This window comes from Staurois parvus, unplaced genomic scaffold (assembly GCF_062004578.1).
Source record: "Staurois parvus isolate SC_StPar_1 unplaced genomic scaffold, SC_StPar_1.0 ptg000102l, whole genome shotgun sequence".
Taxonomy (NCBI): Eukaryota; Metazoa; Chordata; class Amphibia; order Anura; family Ranidae; genus Staurois; species Staurois parvus.
The window spans coordinates 3,206,565-3,228,828 of record NW_028317898.1 but is presented as its reverse complement, the minus strand read 5'-3'; the positions used below and the strand labels follow the sequence as shown (position 1 = coordinate 3,228,828).

General features: G+C 39.4%; 1 protein-coding gene across 7 annotated transcripts in view; it reads right to left on the bottom strand.

Annotated features, from left to right (window-relative positions):
• Nucleotides 1-22,264, bottom strand: part of EPHB1 (EPH receptor B1) — a 380,977-nt gene that overhangs the window by 60,595 nt on the left and 298,118 nt on the right. For 3 of the 7 annotated variants that reach the window (XM_089671247.1, XM_089671241.1, XM_089671245.1), the window contains exons 6-9: nucleotides 19,977-20,101; nucleotides 15,743-15,905; nucleotides 2,940-3,048; nucleotides 1,116-1,198 (exon numbers count right to left, since the gene is read on the bottom strand). In XM_089671247.1, coding sequence (XP_089527373.1) covers nucleotides 1,116-1,198; nucleotides 2,940-3,048; nucleotides 15,743-15,905; nucleotides 19,977-20,101 — 480 coding nt within the window. The remainder of the gene's footprint in view (nucleotides 1-1,115; nucleotides 1,199-2,939; nucleotides 3,049-15,742; nucleotides 15,906-19,976; nucleotides 20,102-22,264) is intronic. The other 4 variants (XM_089671243.1, XM_089671246.1, XM_089671242.1 and 1 more) reach the window with 3 other exon arrangements.

Here is a 22,264-nt window from a genome sequence, read left to right as displayed (position 1 = left end):
TCCATGTGAAAGGGGCCTAGATCTTCATCAGTAAGCAAAAAGGTGACTCTATTGGGCTGATTTACTAAACACAAATGGTCGGTGCACTGCAATTACAGTTGCTCTAAATCTGAGGGGAAGCTCTGAAATGAGGGGAAGCTCTTCTGATTTCTAGAATACAATCATGTACAACCAAAAATTCATTTTGTTTACTTTCCTTGGGTATTCTTTGCAAAGTGAAGCTTTACCTCATTTACTAAGCTCTGGAGTAACTGAACTTTCAGAGCACAGTATATCTGCCTTTAGTAAATCAACCCCTGTGAATCAAAATGTTAAATTCACCTTGCCGTGAGAGCTAGAAATGTGCACCTGTGTTTGTGTTCCTAGTTCTCAGATCTGCTGTGAATTAAAAAAATGAGTTATAAAGTTGCTGTCAAGTTTCCTGATACATACTGACACTGCTAAACTTGCCTGGGCATCTAAACTCAAAAATATCTGGTCACGAAAGGGTCCAAATATTAATCCATGCACATCCACTACTTAATAGTTCTGTTTTTCATGAGATTGTTTCCTACTGTGTCCTCCTTGTAACATCATCCGTGAGCTCCCAAAAATACTACTACTTTTCCTCCTCACTTCTATTTGTTTGGAACAAGCAGTGGACCTTAGTTGTAGTAATGTGCACATCCCATAGTCCATCTCGGGAACGAGGAAGAAAGGGTGGCTACATTCCTACATACAGTGGGTCTACTGTATATATAATGAATGTAGCCACCCTCTAACAGGAAGTTAGGGCACAGCAATAAAAAAGGAATTTTGAGATTTGGAATACATACTTGAATCATTTATTTTTTTTTAACCAGCGTCACTTTAATATATATCAACAAGTAGCTGAATATGCATACAAAGTGATGTATAGTAGTCCTATAGTTCATTATTAACTAAAACTTCTATTTTGGAAGCCCAATTTTTGCAGTGCCTGCCTTCACTATATAAAAGGACCAACAAAGTCTTATAAAAACCAACGACCATAGCAGTATAGGTAATAGTAATGATAATATTAATAAAAACAACAATAATATTAATGATCATACATCTAAAGTCTGGTTGATCTGTCTTGGAATAGTAAACCTTACCTCTGCCAGTGCTATAGTGCTGTAGTTTATCACTGTACACTGCTTCTTTACTGTAAGTCCTTTTCCTGGAATATATAACAAAACTAAACTTGAAAAATGTTGGTGCAGAGTCATAGATGGTCTTTTGTCTTATACAAGTTAAGAGGATAAATGCTTTATGGATAACTAGGTGGCTCTATGCAGGGAAAAGACAATAGATATCAGTAGAAATACTGTAGTATAGGGCAGACATCATGCAATAACAATATCTGCTTTACCTGTTTGCTGCAAATTATTAAATTGTTCCAAAGGACATCTAAATTCCCAAAGAAAAGTTTCACATGTGATGATTGTCAGATTCCAGAGCACCTAGTGACCTGTATGGTTATGGCCATGAGAAAACATTGAGGGCTAGCGCCATAGGAAGAATACACAATGACCCCGCATTGTCGGAAAGCACTGATTGAAAAATGTGTTGTATTTTATTGCCTCCTGTAATATTCATAAAGCTACATTTATAAGTAAAGTGCCAACAGCCCAAAAATGGAAAGAAAATGGAAGAGGCTTTTTGTGGAATAGGATATGACTATAAGAAAAAGATTACAGGCCTGGCTTTGCAGAAGTATATGATATTTGTAGATATTTATATTTATTGCCTTGTTACCATATAGAGAGTACAATCTGTTCAGAATAATCCTAGTTTCAATGAGCTGACAAAACCATTTAAAATATCCTTTGCAGTAAGGGACAAGCTCAATGCAGTCCAGACTTGGTCCCCTAGTAAATGATGTGCCTCCCTCCTCCTCAATACCCTGCATCACAGCTTACACAGAACACACAAAACGCCTACGGCATTGGGGTTGCTCAGTTATTTTTTCTGTCATTTAGGCATGCTGAGGAACAAGAGATGACCGCTCACAGCGACCAAGATTTAAATACCTGCATTGGGACACAAAAAAATTTTCCATTGAAAGAAATTATATTTTTTTCTAAAATGATCACTGGTTTATATTACATGACATTTAGATACAAACAGAGCTTGAGGGACTTATTATTTTAGACTGTTCCCTTTTAGGTGCTTGCCAAGTATTATGATGAGAAGCTGGCCTATTCTCTTCTGTTCCTACAGATGAAAGGTTTCCAATGAATGACAAGTATGAATATAAAAAACTTGAACATTTTAGCTTTTGTTAGCTTTAAAACATTTATATATTTGATGGTAGGGTTTGGTGCAGTGAAAAACAAAAATTCTGCAGCTTCCCTAATTGGAAGAAAACAAAGTATTCCATACACTAAAGTGTTCCCTAACACGTAAAACCAAAAACCAAAAACCCTCCACGACACGTAACCCTTAACCTGTCCAATAACACTGAACAGCTCCCAGTCTTATGATGACAGCATCCCTGCCGGCCAACTGGGTCTTGTTGGCTGGCAAGGATGCTGTCATCATAAGACTGGCTGACCACTTCACATGCATTTCAATTGTTTATTATGCTGCTTACCTGGATTTCAGCTCTTATTCAGATCTGAATGTGACCTCAGTTAGTAGAATGACAAGCAGAACATTACCCATAGAGACAATAACTCAACAAATGGTAGTCACACAGATCCTAAATAAGCAAATTGCAGACAGAATGGGATGCCTAATTAAATAAACCTACCTAATATTCTAAAGTATAAATCAACACACCCACCTGTGGGTGTGACAGGTTTGATTTGTTTTTACAGTAGAGCATTATCTATAAGTTATAAAATAATTTGCTTCATTTGTGAATATTATATAGTGCATGGCCAGACATGGTACTTTTGTGAAGAAAACTTATAAAGACAGAAAAATGTACTCACCTACTGCACACAATGGAAATAGCCACCAGAGATACTATGAAGACAACACCCGCTGCTGCCGAGCCAGCAATCAGTGGAAGCTGCTCTCTCAGCTCTGATTTGTAATCTTCTAAAAGTGGAAATAGGAGAAATTACACAGGATGGTGCCAGGTTAGCCTACAACAATAAACCTTTTGTAATGGAGCCTATCATTTGTGTCAAAGAGAATGAGTACATGAATGTGCAGATCCAGACCTTGACTCAGATCTTTATTATACATGCTCCCTGTGCGATTCATGTTGAACCATCTAAAATGTCAAGTTTCCATTATGTGCCTCCACACTTTCCACCCAGAAAAGGTCAGAGAATCTGTCAGGAACCTATCTCCTACTAATTTCTTGTGTATGTACAAATATATTCATACTTTACATGGCAATAGATGGAAATCTCCAGAATTTGATTGTATGTTCTTAGGATTAACACTTTGTTGAGAGCTTTCACAGATTCTCATTAAAAATTGAAAAAATGTCCTGATGCTACAGTAAAATATAAACACAGATGCTAACCATGTAGTGAAATAATAATGAAAAATACAGAAGATTCCTTGCAAATCTCTTGGTTGTTTGATTTGTTTTAGTCAACATAAGTTGCTAGGTCTACTCTTAGAAGGTCTAGTATGGTTCTAAGTCTAAAAAGGCTACTCAAATATTTAATGCTGTAATATGACAGAGTTAAAGGCAAATTTGTCTTTTGCAATAAATCAAACAATGCATAGCATAAAAGAAAGAATTATGAGAACATCAACAGTGATAAGGATGGGAAAAACACAATAATATGGGAATTAGCGTAGTCTATGGATTCTAGAGATACGGATCCCCCCGTAGTTATAAAGGGGGCATCCCCAATCAGGTGATATTCAAAGGTGATACAATAATTCCTTAACGTCTAAGTCTAACTGAGAAACCCTTGTAGAGAATAAAGGAAATGCTCAGGAGAGAGTGGGGGAAGAAGAAAGAGATGGAGGGAGGGCAAGAGGGGAAGAGAGAGGGGGGCGAAGAGAGCAAAGATTGAGAAAGAGGTGCAGGGAAAAGGAGGAAGGGGAGAGGAGAGGAAAAGAGAAGAAGGAAGAAAAAAAAATATGACAGAGTTAGGTATGAAAGCAGGAAGATACTTCACCTCACCCCAGTAGTCACCAGTCTTAAACCAAGACACTCAAAATTACAATATTGTCTAATATTTCTTCTACATTTCTTCACTATGGGTAGGTGTTGCTTACCAAAAAACAATCTCATGTTCAAATTCTTTTAGATAAATAATTGTTTAAATATATACAGTATATATTATTACTTCCTGTACTTGTCATGTGTGCTTCCTGCCGCTGTTCTCCTTCTCAAAACTTCCTTCTCTGTCACATTCCATAACTGACTCATCCAACCTCAAAGTCCAATGATAGAAGATGTTATCCCTATCATTATGAGACACTCACACTAATAAAAACATTGCTACAGTAATATTATGGCTCTCTTAGCTGGCCCTGCTTCCATGTCGATATGGACACTCAAATAACAAATTTGTCAGGCCTATTTCAGACATCTTCTGCATATGAATGATAGCTATAGGTCAAATAACATCTGAATGGAAATGGGTGTAATGTTTAACATTTCTTGGCCATCAATGTTTTCTACCCATCCCTGGTCGGTTAAGTTTTAAGGATATAAAGATATTTTACTTTGGATGGTTGGAACCTGAGCTCATGTAAGGCACCTTTCTCTCATTTCAAATACTATCTCTAACGTGTGATAAAGGCCAATTGCACCCAAAACTTTCTCATTTTGAGCAGTTCCTGCATCCAAGGAACACCAACAAAGCAATCTACCCATCAAAGGCAAGTGATTATCTCACACTCCTTCTGAGACATACTACACCTTTAAAATTATTTGAAGTTCATTTGAATTATTATTATTATTATTATTATTATTGGTTCATTTGAATAAAAATATTTTTGTCATCCCAGCATCATTGGGAAACTCAGCAACCATGGGAGATACCTTCAGATCATACTATGTCAACCATGTCATGAAGTAAGAGTTAAAATTTAAAACTCATCCAAACTCAGGGGACTGGTTTTGATTGCTGCTACTGTAACCAAAAGGCTCCATGTACACTAGTATTTTTTTAAGCTCCTAGAAGCTGTTATTAGCATTTTTTCTGCTCCTAGAATCTAAATAGTGTTATGCTATGTGTCCATGCACACTACTTTAGGCTATTAGCATTAGTTTTGAGCTTCAATGTTCAAGAGCAGAAAAAAAAATTGTTTTGTAGAGTTTTTGGGAACATATTTCCAGCAGAAAAAAAAAACGCTAAATGCTCCTAGAGGCTACTAAAAACACTCCTAACAGCTTTTTTCTAGCTTTTTTTTCTCCCTGTACTGCAAAAAATCTAATAAAACGCCAACACTCCTAAACGCTTCTAAAAACTGAATTTTTTTTCTCCTGCATTTTTTTAACTTAAAAAAACCCGCTAGTGTGCATGGAGCCTAATAGTTCTACCACAGGTCAGTAAGAACGTAAAATGTTACAAATTATATACAGTACAAGTCTAGCAGTGCTTCATACTGAAGATGCTTGGTTTCTGGAAATCAATAATTATAGTATTTCAGAACTTCCTGGATAAAGGGCTCCCACATACCTGAAAGATGCTTGCTCAAAGCTAAATTAATTAATTACATACTAAAATTCCCACTTGTAGGATATTGTAATATATATATATATATATATATATATATATATATATATATATAACTTCTATGCACTCCTTCAAAGCAGCACTCGATCAAAAGCAGCACCCCCATCAGAGACGGTGCCCCCCATCATCCTTGACCTCTCTGCGGTCTTTGACACAGTCGACCACCCCCTCCTCCTCAAAAAACTACACTCCCTCGGCCTCAGAGATTCTGCTCTCTTTTGGCTCTCATCCTACCTGTCACAATGCTCCTTCAGCGTTACCTATAATGCTACCACCTGCCCCTCACTCCCCCTCTCTGTTGGGCTCCCTCAAGGCTCTGTCCTTGGGCCCCTTCTCTTCTCCATCTACGCCTCCTCCCTTGGCCAACTCATACACTCTCACGGCTTCAACTACCACCTCTATGCCGACGACACACAAATCTATCTCTCTACCCCTCGCCTCACCCCCTCGGTCTCTGCCCGAATCACACACCTACTGAGCGACATATCAGACTGGATGTCGCTCCACTTCCTTAAACTGAACCTCTCCAAAACCGAGTTTCTTGTCTTCCCCCCAGCCTGGACACCACCCCCCATTGACTTCTCAATCACATCCAACAATGCCACCATCAAACCCGCCCTGCAGGCCAGAGTACTTGGTGTCATTCTTGACTCCAACCTATCCTTCCAGCCCCAAGTACAATCTTTAACAAGCTCGTGCAGACTCCACCTCCGCAACATCGCCAAAATACGCACGTTCCTAACCCCAGAAAACACTAAACAGCTCATCCACTCCCTCATCATATCACGACTCGACTACTGCAACTCCCTCCTCACTGGCCTCGCCGCTGGCTATCCCCGCTTCAGTCAATCCTGAATACGGCTGCCAGACTCATTCACCTTTCCAAGTGCTCTGTTTCCGCCACCCCCCTTTGCCAATCCCTCCACTGGCTTCCGATTGCGCAACGGATCAAATTCAAAATCCGAACACTGACGTACAAAGCTGTCCACCATACTGCCTCGAACTACATCACTGACCTAATATCCAAGTATCTCCCAGCACGCACACTCCGCTCCTCACAAGACCTCCTTCTCTCCAGTTCCCTGGTCTCCTCCTCCCATGCCCGCCTCCAGGACTTCTCCAGGGTGTCACCCATCCTCTGGAACTCCCTGCCCGAACCCATCAGATTATCACCTACTCTCCTCTCCTTTAGGCGCACCCTGAAAACCCATCTCTTCAGGGAAGCCTACCCCACCCCCTGCTAACTTGCCGACCTCCTCCACTCTTCCTACCACTCCATCCCCCACAGCTATCTCCTCCTGTACCACTATCCCCTCCCTCCTAGATTGTAAGCTCGAAAGAGCAGGGCCCTCAATCCCCTCATGTTTTGCATTGTATTGGTATTGTTCTGTCACATGTTCTGTCCCCCTTTGTACTGTACAGCTCTGAGCGAACTATTGGCGCTTTATAAATACTGTATAATAATAATAATAATAATATATAGTGCATATTCACGTTACTGACCAAAAGGTTAGCCAAGGACTTCTTACTATGTTAATTTATGCAGAAGGTAATCACCTTACTTTTGTTATGTTCGGTTAACCTGTTTTTGGATAAATATGTGGAGAGTCAGGGGGAGTTTCAGAGCAGGTTATTTGCAAATCTACCTGCATTGTAAAATGAAAGTTTGTCTGCTTATATTTGGAAAGGACTTAAATATTCATAGTGTACTTGTTTATGGTGAAGAGAATTTCAAGGTGGGTGTCCTGTCCTCCTTTTTAAAAAGCTGTTGAAGATTGTAGTTTTGCCATAAACAAGACGAGGAGTATCTATTTAACTTTTTAATTAAAATCTACGCATACAGCTGTTCTAGGTCTAGACACATAAGCAGGAGCGGACTGACAACTCATGGGGCCCCTGGGCAATAGGGGATCATGGGGCCCCTGTGTCCCTGCCCAAACTCAAAAAAGCCTATGAAAAAGGTACCAGGGGCATCTCATGGGGCCCCCTACTGACCCCGGGCCCTCGGGCACTGCCTGAGTTTCCAAATGGTCAGTCCGCCCCTGCACATAAGACACATAAGATCAAACATGCTCATAAAACCAACCAGATTGCTCGACACTTTGGTCAATGGGAAAAGGTGTAGGGAGCAGGGCCAAGCTGCGGCTCTATGTGTCTTATGTATGCATAAAGCACGGCTTGGGAGCGATCAAGCACCAGTGCCCCCATAGCAAGCAGTTTGCTATTGGTGGCACTGGTTAAGGGGGAGGAGCCAGAAGCACCGGCAGGGAGCCTGAGAAGAAGAGGATCAGGGTTGCTCTGTGGAAATCCATTGCACAGAGGAGGTAAGTATAAGCATATCTGCCAAAGCTAGGCAATCCTGGGAAGAGTGTGACAGGGACAGATCTGCTGTCAGGGTCTGTACCTCCCAGCCGTGGAACCAGAACCATTAAAGATGAGCTAAGAGCAGGGGTGGACTGACAATTCATGGGGTCCCCGGGCAATCGGAGATCACGGGGCCCCTGTGTCCTTGCCAAACTCAAAAAAGCCTATGAAAAAGGTACCAGGGGCATCTCATGGGGCCCCCTACTGACCCCGGGCCCTCGGGCACTGCCTGAGTTTCCAAATGGTCAGTCCGCCCCTGCACATAAGACACATAAGATCAAACATGCTCATAAAACCAACCAGATTGCTCGACACTTTGGTCAATGGGAAAAGGTGTATATTAGGGAAGGTTTTTTGGTTGAGTGGGGTCAGGAGAAAGTGTGACAGGAGAAAGTGTGTTCTCTGAAGGTGTGTGGTGATTGCATGAATGTTCTAAGTACCCTGTCATCTGCCTTGTCTGTACATCTGTTTTATGGATTGTCTCTGAGCTGATTAAATGCATCTCTCTGGAAAAGAACTGTTGGACTAGTTGCTGCGGGAAACTACATTTATAAATATACACTCATCAACACCACTCAGTTCAGACTGTTCTAATTTTGATACAGTCCCAAAGCTGCTGATCCAAAAAACACAAAGTGAGCCAGCTGACAATTACTTCACCATGAAATAATAATTCTTTCCTGGGCCCATCAGTTGTTAGTAAAAAAAAAAATTCAATATCTGAATCAATCTCTCCACTGATGAATTCTATTAATTATATCTGGAGATGCCATTTCTAGTACTAATAGTCACATTAAAATTCACTTATAAATCTGGCCATCGGCACCTGGTTTTGCTGAGAATGCCAAACTCTGATCACGCTTGTAGTGAAGACCCTTTCCATGGCAGGAATAAAATGTTTGTTTTTTTTTAAATCTAAGTGGATATCCCTGTGTACCTCGCACAGTATAACGCTCACTGAACAGTGTTTAAACTAACTTATGATTTGCTTAAGCATATTCCTTGCATATCACCTTACACACTTTTATTCCTAGTATAAATATACCTAAACCTATAAAAACTCTGATGTTGTTGCCCATCTCTGAACCCTCTCAAATTCTGTTATTCTTTCTTGCAGATAGGCATTTGAAAATAGTCTTGAGACAGAACTCCAGGAAAACAGCTAAATACATTGAATACTTGTAAACTATATCACTTGTCAAAGGACTTGCAATTCTGTTCAGCCAGACATGTGATGCAGACTGATTAGATTTACAAATCCTTTGGAAGTTAAAAAAGTTCACTTTTGCGAGACAGCACAGTCAGGTCCTGGAACTACTTCTACACTACAATAAGTAACAGCAATACAACTTGGTCTAGCACCCAGCCCAACCTGTGATTGGACAATGAAGAAACAGCACACCAATGAGGTCATCATTTTCCTCTCTACTTCCCAATGCATCAGTGTAAAGACATCCATCCGGAGTTGTCCCTAAGGATGCATGCCTTGACAAGGCATCTCCTGACTTAGCGTCCCTCAATGCCTACAGAGGCTACAACAATTAATATCTCTAGTTGCTTCCTCCTCAGAACAATTACTATCAGATACTGTATCTGTATATCACAACCATGAGTTCAATATTTTCTGATTTTAACAATAAAACATGTTGGTCTGCATTTTATGTTTCTCTTTTGCTGATTAAGTGTTGAGGATAAGTTAAGACATTTTATGGTTTAATGTGTTAGGGTGAGGGTTCCGTGCTAGGGATGCTTTAGTGCTTGGGATGTGTAACCACTTGGGAAAAGTTAGAGAAACTCTGAGATTTACACTTGTTAGTGATACTGAAAGCACTGCGCCAATAAATCCTGATGCCTTGCTCCATGTGCCAAGAGCTAACATACAGCATGCAGAGTATTACAGAAAGCTGATATCAAAGTATTTATACTGGTTGTGTGTACAAATATATTTCACAATTTAATTGGTGTTTTTAATACATGCCTGGAGCTCAGCTTTTAATAACTGTAAGTAAACTTTCACCACTTTCCCTTTAGCCAAAGATTATTCTTAACCTCAACAGGGATACAGGCCAAGTAGAACTGGCAGAGAAGGCGTTAAGAGCTTTGGAACAATATAGAAGCACAGCATCCCTCTTGGCTTCTCTACCTTCCTTCCTAATGCCCAGACTTGGTAAGGAAAGATGCCCAGCAGAGTTACGCATGTAACAGCCTGGCTCAGTGCCCCGGGCCAGTGTAGGAGGAATGTTTCCGCTCGTAGAGAAGAACCCGTGTCTGTCAAGCAGCGACACGTGTTGGAATTTGATTATTTAAAACATGGAGGAAATAAAAGGAAATCAAATAAACTAAAATAGTTTGATGGATTGGAATCCATTTCCAAACAGAATGGGTCAAATAACAGATATTTTGCAATGCTGAACTGAACATCATGCATGTAAATACACTGTATGACGAGTGTGGAACAGCCAGGACCAATCAGGCAGAACTAGTTTGCAATCTAATATATGTTCCTATTTTACACTTCATTGCTGTTATATGAATATGATGTCATGTCAATCAATTCTTCACATGAAATCTGACGGTAGCAAACCAGCAAATGACCCATACAGAATGCTCATTTTCATTAAGATGGCCCAACATATATCACATGTAATCTCAAAGCCTTCTGCTGGAATGGTGCATATTATTATTAAAACATCTGAAACAACCACGTTTTGCATGTTTTTCACACATTTTCATAGATCAGGTGTAAAATCTGTATGGGGGGCCCCTCATATACAGTATCATACAAAAAACTCCCAATAGATTCAGCCTGCAAAACAGTTAAAGGTCATCCAGCATTGGGGTTACTTTATTGGAAATGGAGCAATTCTACACTGAAGCTACTGCAATATCCACCATCAGACTACCGCTTTTTTTAAAAACATGAATTACAAGAATAAAGAGGTGGCATTTGGTCAATAGAAAGGGAACCTATATATTCAAAAAGCGCTATCCTATAGGAAATATCTAGTGGCCATATGTGTTTCATTTAGATTTTTGGAGATTTGTATGTATACGAATCCCTGAATGGACATAATATCAAATACTAACAAAACTAAAATAATGAATGCATTTGTTTCATCCGGATGACATTACATGATGCAATAGTAGTTCAGGCCCATGGGGAGTTCTATTTTCAAATTTGTTCTATAATTTGGATAACAATGGATACGAATTTTGTTCTATTCTTTCATTCGGATACGCATGATGGCAGTTGATATTGTGCAATCAACTCATGCCATTTCTCTTGGTAGGTTGGACCAGCATCTGAAAATATCGAATATAAGCAATCCTCTGGAAAAACTGCAAAAATGTTTTAATCCACCTGGACCAACGAATATACAGAATGAATGCCGAAGATATCAAACAAATCTAGAAACTGAATTGGGTCAATATAATGAATATACCAAACCTAATTATCAATCAGCGCAGCCACTACAAGATTACCCCTTACAGCACAAAAATTATCAAACATATAAATATAAGATTGCATATGAATCAGATGTTACGCAACCCTCAAACATTCACTGTAAAATAATAATAGAGTCCAAAACATAAAGTCCAAAGTAGTAAGATCGTCCACCGAATTAGCCATGTGTCCCAATATCTTCATGCACCAATATCTTCTATAACTGATCACCAGTGCTACCCATGCACACACTTCCCATAAACAATATATGCTCACCTCCAGACTAGACCCTGATGGTCACATGATTGTGCCCCCTTCACAGGCTGCAAACAGAATGGCTCCAGAGTCACTCCACCACAGATGGCTCCCACTGTTCCAAGGATCCTCCACTCACACAAGAAGCAATATTGAAAGAAGAATAGGGACTGATAGTGCTCTCCATACAGTAAAAACATTTATTCAATATTTAAAATGACTCTCACAAGTCAGTGTACACACAGTGCTTTGTACAGTGCATACAGCATGTTTAATCAGCAATTCATATGCAATCTTATGTTTATATGTTTGATGATTTTTGTGGTGTAAGGGGTAATCACGTAGTAGCTGCGCAGACTGATAATTAGGTTTAGTGTATACATTATTTCACAGCAATTTAGCACCAGCCATGGAAGTTTTATATTTTTTTGAACAAGGAGTAGGAGTGGAGTGGGGTCAGTTGGCAGCCATCTTGATGTCAGCAGTGGAGGTGGTGAGACAGAGAGCTGCATGTGTATGCACTGTATATAGCACTATGTGTGCACTGACTTGTGAATTTCATTTTGAATACTGAAAAAAAGGTTTTAATGTACAGACAGCACTATCAGTCTCTATTCTTCTTTCATGAATGAAATAACACTTCTTATGTGAGTGGAGGATTCTTGGAACAGTGGGAGTCATCTGTGGTGGAATGAATCTGGAGCCATCCTGTTTGCAGCCTGTGAAGGGGGCACAAGCGCTTGTGACCCTTGACTAGCCATCAGGGTCTAGTCTGGAGGTAAGCATATATTGTTCATGGGAGGTGTATACATAAGAAGCATTGGTAATCAGTTATAGAAAATATTGGTGCATGGAGATATTGGGACGGGTGGATAATTTGGTGGAAGACTTTGCAACATAACAAATATTACAAAACAAAATTCTTCAATGAACGAATGCGAAACAAAACTTTCTGGAGTGCACATGTCTAATACCCAGAAAAGTTTATCATGGTAAAGGAGTAGAACCCTGAATAAAATCAACTGTTTTCCTTCATTTCTTTCTCAGATGTAGTAGTGCACTTCCTCACTTGTGACTTTGCCTAGCTTCTCCTGTTCTGTAGCCTGGGGGATCATCTAAAGCAGGGGTTGGCAACCTTAAAGAGATCTACCTGAACAACACAGCAGAAGTCAAAGATCATTGTGCAGAGTGTGCCTCCTCAAACTCCTTAACTGTCTAATTGTTGTACTAATGTGTTGTAATTACCTGCATGGCACGGCAATCATGAGTTTAAATCAGGTGGTGAGGAGGCAACATATCGCCTCATCACCACCTGTCAAACACACTCAGATCACTTTTCAGAAGAGCAGCACTTGTGAATAAGCCCTTAGTTGCATTCAGCAGTGGCACCCTTAGGGCTCGTTCACACATAAAGTTGGGGGGGAGGTAAAACCCTGCGGTTTAATTGCTGTTTTACTGCCCCCCCTCCCCCCGCTAACGGCTTTAACCCCTTGTTTGCTGCACTGCAGAAGGTTGCAGGGCACTGGCAGAGCGGCCTCATTCACTTGAATGGATCATGCTTGGCAGGTGCTACGCCTACCAACCATGACAAGGCGTATATCTCCTACTGCGGCTGTGACATGTGTACACCCCTGGCCATTGCAGCAAAAGGGGGTGCGATTGGGTCAGGGATGGTAAAACACATATTAACTATGGGCTTTTACCACCCCACAAACTGCAAATGTAAATTAACCCTTACTGTTCTGAGCCCCCTATAAGGCCACTTTCACACTGATGTGCTGCAGTTTACCTGCACCATAGGTGCAGCGCAGTGCATCTGCGATTTTCCTGGGTTAGCTGCACTTTGCCATAGACTGTTTTTTCCTGCAGGTGTAGTGCACTTTGTGAAAGCGCACTAAAACACCCTCATTCAGGAGTTTTGGTACACTTTCACAAAGTGCACTAAACTCGCAGAATGTAAAAGTCTATGGCTAAGCACAGCAAAACTGCAGGAAAGCTGCAGATTCACTGCACTGCACCCATGGTGTGGGAAAATCCCAGCAGCGCATCAGTGTGAGAGCAGCCCTATACTATTATGCTCAGTGTATTGCTTCACACTGACCTGAAGATCTCTTCTTTCCTGCTGCTGGTGCCACTCTGGAGACCACTAGCCGGGATACGGAGTGGAGTGCAGTTGCTATCATTCCGCATGGGACAGGAGCCAGCACTACAGAGGGGGCATCGGCTTGTGTGGCTCTTGCTCCCTACTACAGCTCCAACTTTACAAGTAGTCCCTCTGCATTGCACTTTGATGCTTTGGGATGGCTGGTCAGCAAGCCCAGACCGCAATCTACCAGTCACCTGGCCACTACAGGTTGCTGGCCCCTGATCTAAAGCATGACCTGCAAACTACTTGCCCTGATGACTGCTATTCTCATGAGGTTTGAAGCAAAATTTCACAATTTCTCTACTGTCCTGCTCATTGTTGCTCTTCTTCAGGTCTGCTGCAGAGGAAATGGTACCTGCTTTGGAAGGATCCACTTTTTTCTGCCTCATTTTTTCTGTGGAACTGTGCTTCACCGGACTCTCCTGTTCCTGCTTGAGCATTGCTCCACCAGTCATCGTATCATCAGGCATTAGAGAGCAGCTCTGTCACACACTGCTCCTCTACCAAGATGGCCACCTCCACCCATACACAGCAGGGGCAATTGACAGAGAAATGGATGTAACAGTGAAACAGTGATTATTTAGTGAAGAATGTAATCCTTGCACACTTTTGGATAGGAGATTGAAGTTCGGGTTGGTCATGTTGGTCTCCTGAAGGCCTAGAAGTAGCTCTTTGCTCTGTAGTTTCTTTTCGGTTTTATCAATCTACAGTTGTTTGAGGCTACAGTAGTTGTGGCTATTGTAGTCTCTTAAACTTAACATCTACAGTGAAATTTGTGAAAAGATTGTTTAGTAATCTCAAAGAATCACATAGTTGCTATAGGAGTGTTTGTGGCTGAATTGCAAAAGTATATATAAAGGTATCCAGAGGACATTTCAGTGCTGTTCCTTGTTGGTAAAGAAAGGATGGCTAATTTTTCCCTGCTGCCAATCCTATGGATGGAATGACCTTCAGGTGGGAGCATTTCAGTTTACCAGAAACAGGAACAAAAGACATTTTGTACCATGTTACTTTATAATATTAGCTTAAATGATTTGCACGCAGCAACAGCAAGCTAACATCTACTATTCAAATATATTGGTTCTCACATGGCACTTCTGAAAGTGTGTTGCAATACTAGATTTTACCATCAGATTTTTTATACTAGGCAGAGGATTTAATATTGCAATCATATCTATATATGCATATGAATAAAATGTGAGTTGTGTGTGGAAGAACAATTTTAAAGGTCTGATCTATAAAACAGGTACGTTATGCAGCGTAACCAAATTGCATCAAAAACTAGGGTTTACCTAATGGAAATGTAGTAACTACAGAGAAAAGTTGCAGCCCATAACCTCCAATTGAATGATTTCCCCAAGTTCTCTTTCCTCCAGTATTTTAGGACTATGATGGCAGTATCTTCCTGGAATTTGCATGTTCTCCCTGTGCCTACCTGGGTTTCCTTCAAGTACTCTGGTTTACTTCCACACTCCAAAGACTGGTAGGGTAACTGGCTTCTGTCGAAATTAGCCCTAGTATGTGTATGAATGTACGCCTGTATGAATGTGAGCTAGGGATCTTAGATTGTAAACTCCTTGAGGGTTAGGGACTGATGTGAATGTACAATATACATAAAGCACTGCGTAAATTGATGGCATGACATAAGTACCTGTAATAAATAAATAAATAAAATCTAAAGTATAATACCACTATTCATTTCTCAGACAAATTCCATACTGTAAACCAGTATTGGAAGTGATGAAAGTGATGCATTTGGTACTGAACAATGCCTTTGTTATCCTAAGTCTGTCTACGATTTAAAGCTTTTCCTGTGCCACTTAAAACATTTTTTGTGATGACCTACTAATTTAAGAGCTCTTCACTTACCATCAGTCAGTGTTTGGAAGCACATTTTTCCACTGTACTTTCCATAACCCGCCACTGTGCGCGCCCTGACCTGTACCACATACACCACACCAGGCTTCAGTCCTTCTATGCTGGCAGTGTTGGTTTGGCTTCTTGATATAGAAGAGTTAAACTCATTTTGATCCTGTTAGTAAGAAAATGTAGAGAAGTACATAAATATACCGTTAAATAAAAAATTTAAATAAAACATGAACAGAAAATAAAAAAGCAATAAACTATCTTGAAAGAAGAGCAGGAGTAGGAACCATTACATTTTGATGTAATATTTAGTATAAACACTTTCAAAACTTGAAAACAATACTGGTTCCCTTTTTGGTTTAAAATGCTTACCACATATTTCATCTGCTAGTCTGTAACAATTATTCTAAAAACAAAGGTATATTTACCTGAAGTGTAACTACTTTGCCCCCACCAATATGTTATTCTGTGCAAAGACCTGCTTTCCTGTTGTCTTAGAACGCAGCAGAAGCAACAACTCAAATAATTTGATGTCTTGCTGCTGGCTACATGGTGAAACATTAAACTTTGTGAGGCTGACTTGTGCCAAAAACTAAATTAATACACAGTAATGAATCACAATCTCAACAAAGGCCTATTGCCTAAATTTCTGATAGGAGGATTGTTTACTTGCACAGGTTATAGCTATGTTTCAGATGGCTTCCAATCAAGAATGTTTATAATATTTAGCAGGAGATAATGTGAAATCACGAAAAGTGAGCTAAGGTTTCTATATCTGTAAAAGCAGTCTATAGGCTGCTGCTAATGCATTTTTTTCTTAGTACGGTAACAAGAATGTCTCAGTAAATGAGACTTAATTTGCTTGATCTGCTATTACAAGCAGTTTTCCTTCCTTCCTTCCTGCTTCTAGTATTCTATCTGCAAAAAGGTCCCTTGTTATTTATGCAGAGTGGGGTAAAGCCGGAAATTTCTCAGTTGGATATGCTTTGCTTTAGGAAGGTTATTTTTCTGTTTAAAAGAACCTGAAGGAGGAGAAGGGGTATGTTTACTTAAGGAAGTATTAATACTAAGGTTGGGTTTATTGGGTGTGTTAGTGATACAATTAGGGTTACAGGAAGAATTAGGGTTGATGTTACAGAAACTGGTAAAGGTTGGGGTTAGAGGCAGGGTTATTTTGAAGGTATCCCTAGGCTAGGGCATCACTCCCTACACAGGCAGCTCAGTCAACATTTATAGGACCTTAGGACATCCTTTGGTAAGAACTGTTAGACAGCATCTTTAAGAAAGGCCTGTTAGCTCAAGGGCATATTTAGGAAAAGACTATTAAATTAAATCTTTAAAAAACTTTAAAAAATTCTACGGAAAGGTGGCATCCTGAACAATCTGTAAGTTAGAGAGCATCTTTGGGTAATGTCTGTTAAATAGAAGGCATCCTTAGGAAAGATCTGTTAGTTAAAGGGCATCCTTAGCTAAGGTCTGTTAGTGGGCATTCTCAGGAAAGGGTAAGAGAGAATTCTTAGAAAAGGTCTGTTAGAAGATATACTTAGGAAAGGTCTGTCAGTTAAAGGGCATTCTTAGATAAGGTCTGTTAGACAAGGTCCTCAGGAAAGATCTGTTAGTAGGAGAGCATCATTAGAAGAGGTCTTTTAAAGGGCGAGTTTAGGAAAGGCTTGTCAGATAGAGGGCATCCTCTTTTAGAAGGCATCTTTTCTACAAAGTGTATAAATTGGAAGGCATGGTTAGAGAGCATCCTAAGGAAAGCTCTGTTAGTTAGAGGGCATATTTTAAAAAGGTCTGTAAGTTATAAAGCATCCTAAGGAAAGGTCTGTTAGTTATACGGTCAGGTCTGTTAGAGTGCATCTTTAGGAAATGTTTACTAGTTAGATTACATCTTTATTAAAAGTCTGTTAGTTAAAGAGAATTTTGTGGAAAGGTATGATAGAGAGAATCCTCAAGGAAGGTCTATTTGTTAGAGGGAACTCTTACGTGATGTCTGCTAAAGGGCATTCTGAGGTACACATCTTAAAAAAGTGATGTAATGTTACCTAATATTTACTAATGGCAATACTATCTTACAATAACACTGCCTGGGTTTTTGAATAGAAAAGTTGCTTTCAATCAATAAAACCACTAGTTTATTAATTTAAAATGAGCTGAAATGTACACCACTATTTCACTCATTTAGGCTATTCAAGTAAGCTTAACGATGATTACTACACTAGCAGAGCAGAAAAATGCGTTCTAATCACCAGTATTGTTCTTTTAGTCAAATACACAGAAATCAATGTATTGTCTGAAAGCCAGAGAGATCAATAAATGACACATTGATCACCATGTATCAGCCTTACTAAGAATGAAACCAGGAACATAACTCAAGTAAGGTAAAAGAGATCACTAGGCTTTTCTACATATAAATGCTGGGCAGCTTTGAAGACACTATGGGGGTCAAAAAGTGTCTAATTTTCAAAAGGACAAGCTATTAACTAGCAAAGACAAGCAAGGGATTATTTGTGATAAGAGTGTGACAATGACAAGTGAGATTCTAGATATTGGAAAACCTTTATGAATGATTTAAAGTAGAACTAAAGGCAAAACTTTTTTTTTCAGTTTGGATAGAGTAATGGAGGATTATAACCCCTGGCTGTTTTTTTGTTGCCATGTGTGTCCCATTGGGGATATTTCCTTTCACTTCCTGTCCCTTAGCCATAACAAGATGTGAGAGGAAATCCCTCCAAAATTAGGGAATCTATAGTTGTCAACAGGGTCAGCAGAACTAATACCCCATTGCAAGATTTCCCCTCTATTACTGTTCTGGGGACAACCTAAAATTTTGGATTTGTTTTTACTTTCACTGTTGATGAAAACTGTAAACAAGAGAAATAGAGAAGGTGAAGGTCTCCCTAATGGGGCACAGATATCAATTAAACCTTAAAAGGTGTTCTGATCCCTCTTCGCTCTATCCAAAATGAAAAAAAAAGTTTTGCCATTAGTGCTACTTAAAGGGCCATTCCCCCAATATGGATATATCAGTTTTTTATTAGTGGATTATTTGCTGATTTCTCTTCTAACCTCTTTAACTTCTGGAGAATCCAATGGTCTTTTTCTTATTTCCAGCATGAGAAGTGAGCATTTCTTACCTTGATGCATAGAACGTATTAAGGTAAAAAAAACATTTAGGCTTTAGAACCACTTTAAGCACAAAAACCCACCACCTCCATGCAGCAGCCTTCCAGTTTTCTAATCTAATGCAAACAGACAGCAGGTGCACAGTAAGAGGGAAAAGCAGACTGCTAAGATCTGACTTGAATGACTTCACTGCAACTATTCTAAGCATTAAGAATGAACTACTCCATAATCTGTGCATCTACATTGGTCATTGAGGGTTTTATTCAAAGCTTATTTACTTCTCTGCAGCTTCATTGGTTAGTGAGGGTTTTATTTAAAGCTTATTTACTTCTTGTTAAGAATATATTAATATTTGAACATCCATATTCTGTTCACAGTTCTACTTCAAGTATTGTTATTTTTTACATAATAAAGTAAATATTGCATTCTCTCCATGTGTGCCAAAATAAAAAAGTTACTTGAATGGGCCAAAAAAGTTACCATGGGCCTTGTAGGTAAGGACATTTTGCTGCAGTACTCAGTATTTATTATTAACAGATAATGTGGCCACTTCGATCGTAGCTTGTTCCATGTATTATGTAACTGAGTTGAAGAAAAACTGATCCCAATAACTGGGTTGGCCAAATTCTCTTCATTGTAAAACTCTCTAGTGAAACCAGACAGAAAGATTTTTTTCATTATTATACTCCCGGCAATCAACTAGATTGTCCAGTCTGTGGGTGACTACAAACTACAAGTCTCTGTGTGATTCAATATTTTCTGGTTACCTCTTCTGAAAGCACATGAGCTGTAAGTCAGCTGCATAGAATTTCTCATTGGTTCCTGACTTATCACATCTTCTTGCTCACTTAATAGGCTATCTATCATGTTATAAGCTCTGGCAGCAGCAGCCAAGTTTCACATTATTGAGTCAGTAAAGACTGTACACTTTATGGCACTCTAATGCAAGCAACTTTTATATTAATTATAGCTCTGAAAGGGTGTTAATGGATTGATGCTGCTCACTAGCAATTCTGCTACCATTAATTTATAAAGACCGTTGCCACTATGGAAAGAAGAGTTGTCATTCAACCACAAATCTTATATTTATTATGAACTATGTTGATGTTACCTTCTCATAATACCGGATTTCATAGTCCAAGATAATTCCGTTGGGTTGCTCTGGTTGGGGCCAAGATATGGTGATACTCTTCATTGTAGCTCTGACCTGGTGCATGATGGGAACAGTGGAAGGAGCTGGTGGGAAATGAGCAAAAATTGTTACTGCATAAGTGCCATAGATGGTTAATCCAGCCAGGACATACAAGAGATTCTGTAAACAGGAATAACATTTTAGTTGTTTGACTGGTTATAAAAATATAGCAATGACTGGTTGTTCTTGCTATAGTTTAGTAGGGAGCTGGCAATACACTTGGACATGTAATCAATCTTTCAATTTAATGTTTAATTTTAATCAGAAAGCAATTGAATATATAAAAGGCATCTGGAATCAAAGGGAGATGTAATCAAATATACCCTAGATAAAACAGATCAATTTATATGAAATGGCTGTTGTTTCATTCAATCATGTTTCTATTTCAATTTTCCATCTTTATTAAAGCTGTCCATTTAAATCCCAATTTTGACTTCACAACTGGACCAAATTCTGGTGAACGATCAAGCTTGTGGATGGTAGATTGCTTAGGTTTTGGTGGTTACTTTAGATTTTATTTGTTATTTTCAGTGCATCAAAAATGGCTGAAATTGAAGAAAAATGGTCATGTACTTGGTCAGCTTTAAGGGTCACAAACAAGCCTTAAAAAGTTTTCAACAGTGGTCTGCAAGTGGCATCATGTTTAGCTGTGCATATGATAAAACTATTTATTTTTTAATGCAGTTAACAAAAATCCAATACTTTGCTGAATTCTAGACTCCATGTGTGGTGGTTCCTGGTACAAAAAGGAAGCCTTGTAAAGCTGATCATTTCCAATAGAAGACAAGCACATTTTTCTTCAGGGGGCTCTTTATTTATACAGTAAAGATGAGATTACAGGGCCAGAGGCCATTATGCAAAGTTCAGCTTCCTCCTCTTCAGACCTCCCTCTTAGAATTTCCTGCATTCTACAATACTAGAAACATGCTTGAAGTCACTGTCAACTGCTGTAACAACGTACAAAGAAATAAGAATGGCAGGAACGAAGAAACCAATTAGATTTCACGCTTCAGCAGTTTAATCTAATGACCGTAATATTTTTTTATTGGTTCGTATGAGTTACAGTACAGTACTCCTCTTTATATAGAACATATAACCCAAATGATGGAAAATTTCCCCACAACATCAGTTCTAGGCAGCAAGTAAAACCCACCAGTGTTCTGCAAATGCATTATAGGAATCAGACTGCAGCCAAAATAAACTCAATGTACCTTTAAAAATGAGCACCAGGGAAACAGCTAAACACACACATAAAATAAATGTAAGTTAGCTGTTCTAACCTTCCAAAGGATTTTTTTTTCCATCCAGTCCTGAGAATTACACGTGCTGTACCACACAGCACAACTAGCTCGGTGATTGGGTTTTTTATGGTTGCTGTTAAGTAAAAAAAGCTAGATCTCCTGCCTGTCCCAACCTGTGACTGGACAATGCAGGAATAGAATCAGACTGATGAAATCATCTTCCTGTCCTCCCTCCTTGCAGGACTAATTGGCCTCCAGTACTGCCCCTTCCTCTGACAGTCAAGTGCTCTTTTACATGGATCACAAGAGGCCAATATCATGTTAAATCTCACTAAATACTGTATACAATTTTTATAAATACAGAGCTGCAATAAATTATGTTTTTTTTCTTGTAGCTTAGCATTAATAATTTAAATTTCAAATGATCACTTGCAGCTACACTAAACTGACTTCCTAAGGCAGCCATACATGAAAATTTGGCCAGTTCAGCAGGGACCAGCCGAATTTCAATCCATGTATGGTCAGGGAGGTTTTACAGGAGTTGTTCTAACAACTGACTTCTGTACAACCAGCTTGTCGGGTGTTTCCTGAATGATCAGTGTTACTGGCTATAGCCGGCAACACTGATCAGGTGTTATGATGGTGGGGAAGTTTCCCCGCTGGCAGAGTAAAGTAGCACATCTCATATGGATCTTTTTTTTTTTAATTTTTTGAATGAAAAAAAAAAAGATTAATATATGGCCAGCTTTACACTGTTTATGTGTGGGACCTCAGTCTATTGTCAAAGGTTTCTGTGCAGTCTTTGTTCATAATTTGTGTGGTTGAGGCTGCAGGACGAAGCCAATAGGGCATTGAATTGTCCCAAAGTATTAGGGTCATGTATAAGATAAAGATATAGTTTAAAGGGCAGCTAGGTCTCTTTATGAAAGCTATGATACAAACCTAATGCACATGGCAACTACCCCT